Consider the following 10,338-nt stretch of genomic DNA (forward strand, 5'->3'; position numbering starts at 1 on the left):
AATTTTTATTCATATTGAATTAAAATGAAATAGTTTAAAATATCCTTTATGTATTTTTCATAAACATATGTAGTTCTAAAGACGTGTAGTGTGTATGTATGAACTTACAAAAATTGACAATTCTGATGCGCTTGTGCTCAGTAACTGGTTGAATAATGGCTCGAGGATGATTCAAATAAAACAATTTCGGTTATTTATTCCACAAGCATGACCAATATTCAGTTGTTAGTCGATAGAATATTTATCGACTGCAATCACTAGCTGTTTGCAAGCGGTTAACACGCACAATAAACTGTCATTTTACGCCGTCTTCAAAAAATACAGATTGTAGTATGTTATCATTTAATAAAATGTTTTCGTTTAATGTTTAGAACGTCTGTTTCTTTAAATGTTTTACAGTGTAATCCTTGAAATAGATTAAATATGTGAAAATATAAATTTTTGTTTTAATCTGGTAGTAAATACTATACGTAAATAATTAAAAATAAAAGTTTATTGCGTGTTACGATATTTTACTACCACGGTATTCATTTTTGTGAAATTACTCCACTACCTTGCGATAATTATTAATAATAAAGATCGAATACTTAGAAAAATTAATTCGATCCGGCTGGCTTTGACCTACACCTCAGGTAATCCGTGCCAGAAGTTCTGCCAATTAAGCCATGGAACGAAATAGTACACTTTACAAATTTATCTACGTGTTTCTTGCAGATGTTTATTTTTGTTTTTTAACGACTTTTTTGCCGTAGCGCCATCTGTGAGAAATTTATTTCTTCATTCAGGGAGGTACCTTTACAGGTACCATTGTAATTTTTAGTTTATTTAATGTCACGGCATGAACGATCCAAATTTCCATGTGCGATAAGGTGTGGGACTGATCTGCTTAAAGGACCCCAGTTTACAAGTCGTGCGTCTGATGGTAAGCTACACGCCTGTAAAGATCTGAGGGGCACAGCCGTTGCGCCCGTCACCCGGAGATATAAGTTGACAAGTCCCATGTGCCTGTAATTTCAGCAGCACCCTTACTCTCCAAAACCGGAACACAGTAATGCTGACATTACTGCTTGGCGGCAGAAATAGATTCTTATCTATTTCTGCCGTGGCAGTACTTCTCTGGACGAACTCTTTTACAAGGCGTTCTACTGGTACTTAAGTGAGTTGAGCTGGTAGTGTAGAAGGGAAAGTATCCTAAAAATTAAATAAACAAAGAAAGGCTAAAATGCTGAGTGTTCTTGTATTAATATTTATAACTTATTCCGTGTTTGAATTTAGACAATAACTTTTCATTTTTTCTTAAGCAGTATTCTGTATAGATGGGTGCAGTCGTTGAAAACTTTCGCCTTCTTGCAAACGTCCATCTTATGTTGAGTAGACTCCACTGTTTCGATGCAAGAATTGCCGAAGTCCTGCACCAGTTTACGTTGGTCCAACTGGTGCGCTGCTTGCACACGTCTGTTAAACGAAATTAATGGATTAAATTCTATTCGATTTTACTGAAAAGCGCTCCCAGTTTGACTTCCATCAAAGTTTTTTTGTAATACCAATTGACAGGACGAACAAGTCGTGCGTCTGGTGGTAAGCGACACGCCGATCCATAACAGTTGCAGTGCCACTTGGAATTTTTAATCGCAAAGATCTGAGGGGCAGTGCCACTGTGTCCGTCACCCTGAGACATAAGTTGACAAGTCCCATGTGCCTGTAATGTCATCCTTACCCTTCCAAACCGGAAAGCATTATTGCTTGACGGCTGAAATAGGCAAGGTGGCAGTATTTCCCTGGACGAACTCTTTCACAAGGGGCTCTACTGCTACTAAAATCCATGAAAGTGATAAAGTCGACGATGGAGCGTGCACATCTATGTATTTATATACTCTCGCTTTGAAAAGGCCCAAGTTATCTATAGTAGAGCGCTATCGCTCTGAGAACAAGTTTGCAGGTAGAGAATTCCACTACATAACCGTACACCGTGTAAATATGGAATCGTAACGCTTTACTTAATGTATTTTAGTACCTATTTTACTAGTTTATATTTAGAATAGAATAGTAATCATTTATTCTGTATAAGACACAGTACCCACACAATACATTACTTTAAATATACATAATAGTTTGCGACTACAAAATTAGATATAAATTGAAAAAAGAAGGTAATAATAATAATATTCCAAATATAAAACAGAAGATAAGTTGAATATATAATTAATATGACGAATAATAACAAAACTAGTAGCGTGTGCGCCGTGCCGTTACAGAATCCGTCATCTACTCAGCCTATTGTCGTCTCCAAGGTGCTACGACGCTATTTTTCAGTTGATCCGGTAACAGAAATACGCATAGCATGGAACATAGAACGATGTAGAATTGTAAAGGAATATGAAAAAGCTAAAACGTTGAATTTAAATTGTAATGTCATCGCAGTACTGTCTAATTTTGCTTGCATCGCTGTCAGTCGAACAAACGAAGACTAGAGCGTGAATGACGCTCTGTATACGATTTTAACGCCCTATAAGTTCGGACACTTTTTAGCACGGACCCGACGTCCATATAATTGTAAGTCAATGCATGGCCCATAAAAAAATCAAAGGCGTAAGGAGTTAGAAAACATAACGTGTGTTTGACTTCTTAAAAAAAAACATTCTTGGTTAGGTAATGCATTAATATCATTTCATGATTGTCTTTAATTAAATTCATTTTTAGTTGGTTCGATTCCCGGATCAGGTAAGTTTGAAAAAAAGAATGTTTGCTTTATGTAAAATTTGCTATGTTAAGCAATTAAGGCGTTTTCCCTTCATGTCCCTTGATTGTTTCCACCCTTTATACTTTAACATATGTTATATGCTTAAAATCCATATCAAATTTTGATTTATTGACCGGGTTTTCATGACGTTTCGACGGTGGAGAGATAATCATTGATCGACTAAAAACCTCACCTATAAACATCCAGATTTATATTCCCTGCAGGGTTCATAATGCCTATCTTCTTCAGGACGCAAAAGATGATGCAAGCTTCATCAGACTCTTGGATTTCTATATATTTGCCCTTCGGATACATCTCGTTGAAACATTGTTCCGCGGCTATGTCGCTTAGCTTCTCGTGCGCATACATAACAGATATGCGTGCACATGTGCAGGAAACCAGGACTGTAAGGATTGTCACGACTAGCCCTAAAATGTAAAAAAAAAGTTTAAATGAGTGTTAATTAAGAATAGGTCACTACAGATCTATACACTACTATCGGTTTCATACACAAAACACAAGCCGTCACGTTAGCTATCTAACCATATTAAATGTATTAAATTGATACCGTTCTGACGTGTTACGATACGACACGTCAGTCAAATGTAAGGGTCGAAACACAAAACTGCGAATTGTTGCGATGCGATTTGCGTCAAGGAATCTCACTGCGACGGTTCGGGTAACCAGTTATTTTTCAAACTAGGAAACAAGAGTCTTGCACTGTTGTTATTGATAAGAAAGTATAGGAAAAAAACACAAAGAAGATTAACATCGCAGGAATGCGCTAATGCGGAGCAATTCGCAAATTCTTGCGATGCGATGTCGCAGTTTTGTGTTTCGACCTTAGAATAATAACGCATAGAATGATAGTTTCATATCAAACGAACTGTCACAAGTGAGGCAAAAATCAAATTCTTGTAGGCTAGTTTCAATAGTAGGTTAATTTTCGGTTTTAGTGAATATACAAGTTGAATCGCGTTACTTCCTTGTGGAACGTGATGTTAGTATCTATTTTATGTTTGTCTGACGTATTTTTACACTCATTTACCGTACATTTCGTTATTTTTAGCTAAAATTCTTGATCTGTTCGCGGTGCAAGTTGACCTTGAGCACTGAAGGCCCGCCCGCTCGTGTAGGCCCTTTGGGAGCGCTTCAATTTGCCTCACTTAGCGTGTGCGGGCTAGGTTTCTATGCGTTATTATTCTAAGGTTTCGACACTACATTCGATTGTGATTCGGCGATTGAAAAAAAATCTTTTTTTTTAAACTTATCAGGGCTGTTAATTTGGGTGCATTACTTCAAGAATCAGTAAAAGTCAGTGTGTGAATATAAGGGAAATGTATTGTGAAATCATCTGCAAATTTGTATATACCATGCATTGTTCGTATTTCAGTTAAATTGTGCTTAAGGTACAAGTTTGAGCAAGAAAGGCAATGATTTGTTTCATATAGTTCGTATTACTTTATGGCTTTCACATTATAAAAGCATTTATGTACCAGTAGAGCTCCTTGTGAAAGCGTTCGTTCAGGGAGTACTGCCACCTTACATATTTCTGCCGCCAAGCAGTCACGTGAGCATTACTGAGTTTCGGTTTTGAAGGGGAAAAAATTCAATAATTTAATTTGTATATATCATTTTCCCTAAAACGTATTTAAACGTATAGGGTTTTTCAACAAGAGCTAAACGAGAACGAAATTCAGCCGTTAAGTGGCCAGCTCGATCATGTGATTGATCACCGCTGGATTATTTTATATGGGGTTATGTTAAAGACTGAGTCTATATGGAGCCAATTGAATCGATTGCAGCCTTAAAACTTTCACAAAATTCGTGAAGTGATTAACGAAAAAGACCCACCATTTTGTCAAAAAATGATTAAAACATTTGATGAAAGAATCGACACTGTGTTTATTTTTTTCCATCCTCTAAGGTAACAGTGGTCGTGGTGTCATTTATTAGATATCATTTTTCATTCATAACTGCCAAACCTCACTTTTTTAATACAATAAAAATTTGAATAATTGTCATCTAAATTTTTTGTTTTACTTTGATTCACAAAACAAAGTTTTTGTTCAAAAACTCTTTTTTATTCAGGATCCCAGCTCCATTATTATTATTTATTAGTTTAATAGTCTATTAATGTTTCTTATTATTTAACAACTGAAAAGCCAAATCAAAATCAAAACAAAATCCCGGTGAAATAAACCTACCAACTAAAATTCGTATTTGTTTAGAAGTAGTTTTAAGCAAATACTGGTTTAGGCCAGTTCATAAACAGGTATTATGTTTGACGTAAAAATCAAATACAAGGTAACCAGCGATTTCTGCTATTGACTACGCAATAAATGAGACATTATACATACAGTCATTTATGTTGACTTCAAAAACCTATTAGTGGCCAATAAAATAATAAATAAATAAATAATGCACACACTCATAGCCCCGCACTAGGGAAACCCTGTGTCGCGGGTGCCATGGAAACCCATATAGACAACAACAAATTACACCCAAACTCACGAGATCAATAAATGTAGGTAGGTCATACTAATATTTCTCCCGGTCCGGGAATCGAACCTTCGTGATAGACCAGCATGGTAGCTGTTCGGCCACGGAGGCATTTAAAACCGTGTTATTAAAACATCACGGTTTCAAAAGGGTGAAATGGAAAAGATATACACCACCCGAGGCACCGCCGCTCCCACTGGCCCTATTCATCTCTTGCGTTAAGCGGTACGGACGGACTCTAAAGTTGAATTTCGAGACAATATGTATCCGACTTCATTAGTCCACAAAATCTGCGGATATTGTGGGGTATATAAGGGTGAAAAACAATGCTACCCTGAGGGTCGAGTGGTTGGGGTCCCGCCACAATGTGAATTTCAATTCATTTGTGGTGAGAGTACGAACTCAACATCTGTCGACCTTCACGAAGTAGGAGTTTTGGTCAATGTGTGTGGCCGGTTACCAGACACCCACGTTGCGTCATACGTCGCAATTCATACGTGTAATTACATAAACAGTATTTTATACACTAACATACGTACATGATAATATATATCATGTACGTATGTTAGTTACCTTTTAGGTATGCATTTATGGATCACTATAGAACTTATAGTCTTAATGCCTAATTATAATAATGTCCTGGTAGTCATGTCTATAATGAGGCCACAATACAGAACGCCTAAATCAGAACATAATTAGAATCGAAACCCAGTACTAAACAAAGTCGGCTTTTTTTCCAACGAATTGGACCGTGATGTAAAAAAAACGATGATTTTCCATTATACAAGCGTTCAATATTCATGAGAGGCAAAATGGGTTATTCATAAAGTCTCCGGTTATTCATAGAGATTGTAGCGGATTTCGGGTCTTTGTGAAACAAGTTTATGTAGCACATTTCATAAGGTTTGAAAAGCGATAACAATTTTTAACAGCGTGTTTTTCTACCACAACGCCAAGAGCGCTATATACCGTTTGTAAGCAAACGAATGAAGTTCGTATGTAACTTAAGTATGTTTCGAGTGTTTAGGTTTTTGCGTTTAGGACACATGGGAAATGGAAACATTTTTGGGATCTAAATAGCGTATATTTGTTTTTGGGATAACATTGTTTGATCCTCAAAGAAATAATTGATCTATTGTAAATGTGCACTTTTTGAAATTTTAATTTGAATTGGTGTTTGATATAATATTAAACGTTCTATCTATAAGAGTTGATCTACGGATAAATTATAAATGAGCTGCATTCAAAGTAAGACCATTATTATGTTTAAGCATACTAAATTGATATTTGGTATTAAAAATGTATTTGGTCCTCTTTTTTATTATTGACCTTTTCTTTTAACGATTAATGACTTTTATAACCAGTATATCTTTTGATATTGATCTCCTAATAAATCCTGGTTGCTTGGTTACGCCCTCCATTCAATAGGTTGCGGTAGATTAGTATAAGAAAAAGCAGCACGAGTCGAGCGAGCGAAGCGAGCGTGTCCCGGCAGCGGCCAGCGATTGCCAGAAGTCACTTTGTTTGCGATTGTTTTAGATCCGAACATGTTTTCAGATCAAATTATACCATAATTAAGAAAATATGATTATACAAACATAATCAACATTATTTAGTTTTAAAAGTAATTATCTTAATTTTATTTTTAATTCTCATTTGTTTTAGTTTTGAGGCCCAACATAAAACTATCAAAGCTAATTTATACATATCAAACATTTTTTTACGTAGCTCAGAACAGATTACATTATACATTGATTAAAATAAATGTAATATATTTTATATAAAAAAGATGACGGTTTAGATTTTTTGCCTGCTACTTTTGCAAATTTAAAAAGATCATTTAAAGACATGCCTTTGTTTTTGCAAAGAAACCAACATTCATTCAAATTCATAGAAGCTTGCAAATTCGGTTGTATTTTTATGTTTTACTTAAATTATGTTTTATGCGATAGGTTAGTGAAATGATGCATTATTATGTTATATTTATATTTGTGAGGATCTGCAATTGGTTCATTTGTTATTGTAATTATATAAGTTAGTTTTAAGCTGTTGGTTTTCTTTTAAAGTAAATTAAAAAAAAAGTGCTATCGATACAAGAAGAAGCTTCAATCTATTAATCAAATATACGCGATGTAAGTTTCGATTAAAAAAATAGTTTCATTTTCATTATGTATATTATTCAATAAAAGATATTTACCAACATTGCTCGAAGCTCTTGTATCATCTATGACTTGTATTTTATAACTTAGATTTTATTTAAGACGAGATATTTGAATGCAAGTATAGATTAAAGGGCTTCAGCTGAAAACCAAAACTTAGCAGGATCTCTAAAGTAGGTACTTGAAGAAATATCTCCATATAAAAGTTACGTGCAATTGTACATACGTAGATACATATACTTCACGCCTTTTCCCCATCGGGCTAGGTAGAGACAAGTCTTCCAGTTGCTACAGTCCTGACACACATCTTTCGCCTCATCAACACGCATCAGTGCTTACATTTACCCTCGTCGGTGAAGGGTACTCTTGACCTGGCCCTTTTTTATGATGGCGTCAATTTTACCGTGGTAAGTTCGCCTTGGTCGGCCTTTACCAACTTGCCCGCTCACACTCGCTTAATAAATCTGTTTCGTCAATATTCTTTCATTCATTCTCTCTAGTTGTCCCAACTATCTAAACATCTCTATCTTTGTCACTACGTCTTCTTCCACGCCGCAACGCTCTCTTATCAGACTGTCCCATAAGTTATCCATCAGAGATACTCTAGATACTCTAGCCTTACTCCTCAAAGCTCTCATTTCTACTGCATTAATACTACTTTCGTGTTTCTTCAGCCAAACACAAAATTCACTACCATACATAAGTGTAGGAACCAGTGCCTTTTTAGACACTTCCCGGCTGCCCGGGAAGGCATCCTACGCACAATTCACCTGCTTCCCTGTGTTCGCTCTCCTTTTAATGTCACTTTCATATCTTACATCGCATGTAAACATAGAACCCAAATACACAGACTCTTTCACTTGTTCCACTTTCTCTTTCCAATTGTATTGTATATTTTATTCTTTAATTATTCGTTTTAGACTATTACTTTCAGGATACAGGTTTTCAGGATTTTATATGACCGGGTAAAGTACATCCTAGGGTGTAACAAATTAGCACATTCTTTAGAAAATATTCTTAGGTGTATCGTATATGTTATAAGAGACCGTTTTTTGATTGTAAATACCTAAAACGTTTCATCTAGCAAAACAGTTGTCCCCGCTTCTCCTCTGGAGAATCGTCTAAAGTTAATGGAAGAGATTTAAACCCGATATTAAACACACGGGTGAGTTCTATTGATATTAAAACAAATAATAAACACGAAATAGATTTTAATTTACGAAAGTAAAAAAATCACCAATTTCAATATAATAAGTAACAAACAAAATTACTTTTACTTATTAGGCCAGCTTTCTGACATTTCCGGTTCTTTAAATGTTATTGCGTATAATTGAGTGCAGTCGTTGAAAACTTTAGCCTTTTTACACACATCGTGATCTAAGTTCATGGCATTGATGTTTTGTGCGCACGTTTCTCCGACATCGGAAATCAAAATCCGTGGGTCGTATCTGTGTATGGCCTGTACCCTCCTGTAGTAATTGTTTATGCTAATGTGCCCATCATTGGACATAATACCGAACTTCTTTAGCACACAGTGTATAATGCAAGGCACGTCATTCCTATCTATGCGCAATGGGTATTTATACAAATTACGTGGATACATTTCCATTAAACATTCATTGGTTACTTTGTCGCTCGTCTTGTCTCTTGCGTACAGGATGGAAAGAGACGGTTCAGATTCCAGACTTTGTGAGAAATACTTGTTTTTGTATCCGTTTGTTGATGCTAGATGGAAAGCAAGCAGTATTACGACGACTATCTCTGAAATAATTTGTTTAAAATATCTGAAATACTGTGGTTGGAGCTTTTGTTAAATAAAGTCCTAGTGACGTCATCTTCTTATCCAGCTTTGTTATTAAAAGGTCAGGGTTAAAAGATATGTCGCTGTCTTTTACAATAAAGACTAAATTGTGCATGTCATGGACAACAGTTTGGATTAATGTTGAAAATACCATATTTCTAGCTGAATTTATTTTTATTTGGATTTTATTTAAAATAACTCGTTTAGGTATTCTTTTTCATATTACAAAAAGAAAATCAGATAACAAAATAAATAATGTACTTAATGTTAGTAATTAATGTTTTTTTTTTCGAAAATAAACGAAAATGTAAATGAATTATTTTATATTTTCACCCTTTTTGTGATTAAAGAAAGCTTTCGTAAACCTCAAATATTACCAAAATATCTCTAACATCAGGGACCTCATATACAAACCTGGTATTACAATCTGGAAGGATCCTCTGATACATTACAAATGTTTTATCAAAACACTACACGATATTAAAAGATTTCTTACTGTTTTCTTTTGGTATTATCGTCGCAGAACATTACTTATTGCCGTAAAAATCTTACTTACTGTTCATGATTCCTTATTTCTTTTTTATAAAATCGTTTAACATCACTGAACAATATCAGAACATTGTATTTCGAGCGGTCTAAGGCTCGACGCGATGGCTCGTGACTGCGGAAATTTGATATTTTTCAACGTGCCCTGAAAGGTATTGTTTCAAAATTCAGTTTGAAATGTTTTATATACTCGCTAGAATGCAGTAAACAATCGCTATTGTTCGAGAGGAAACTGCGATAAGCGAGAAAGGTACGTGTTACAGCACGCTTGGGGTTAGGCGTCGCCAGGTGTACAGCACGTAAAAAGGGCCAAAAAGTTTTACGCTTTTGTTCTTAGCACTTTCTGCAGCGATTCAGTCGCGATCCAATGGCGTCTACTTTTACACACACGCGATTTAAGCAGCGGTACAACCGCGATCCACGTTTTTAATTGTTCCATTATTAGTAGCAGTAGAGAGCTCCCAGTGAAAGAGTTCGTTCGGGGAAGCTCTGCCACCTTATCTATTTCTGTCGCCTAGCAGTAATGCCGCGTTAATGCTTTCCAGTTTTGTTCGTCGCGTCACATGAAATCATATAAAAAAAATTCAACA

At 35.5% G+C, this 10,338-nt stretch overlaps 1 protein-coding gene across 2 annotated transcripts; it reads right to left on the bottom strand.

Moving 5' to 3' along the window:
* Positions 1–1,201: 1,201 nt before the first annotated feature.
* LOC113238482 lies at positions 1,202–9,892 on the bottom strand. 2 transcript variants are annotated; one of them, XM_026475315.1, is made up of 3 exons: positions 9,759–9,871; positions 2,934–3,168; positions 1,202–1,455 (listed from the first exon to the last, which is right to left on the bottom strand). In XM_026475315.1, exons 1-3 carry the CDS (start codon positions 9,763–9,765, stop codon positions 1,287–1,289), a joined length of 411 nt encoding a protein of 136 aa, XP_026331100.1. In that variant the 5' UTR covers positions 9,766–9,871; the 3' UTR covers positions 1,202–1,286. The 2 variants fall into 2 exon arrangements, with proteins under 2 accessions (XP_026331100.1, XP_026331092.1); XM_026475307.1 differs by lacking the exons at positions 1,202–1,455; positions 2,934–3,168 and adding an exon at positions 8,602–9,162 and having other exon boundaries at positions 9,759–9,892.
* Positions 9,893–10,338: the final 446 nt, after the last annotated feature.

Source organism: Hyposmocoma kahamanoa, unplaced genomic scaffold (assembly GCF_003589595.1).
Source record: "Hyposmocoma kahamanoa isolate Upper Pololo Valley unplaced genomic scaffold, ASM358959v1 103, whole genome shotgun sequence".
Taxonomy (NCBI): Eukaryota; Metazoa; Arthropoda; class Insecta; order Lepidoptera; family Cosmopterigidae; genus Hyposmocoma; species Hyposmocoma kahamanoa.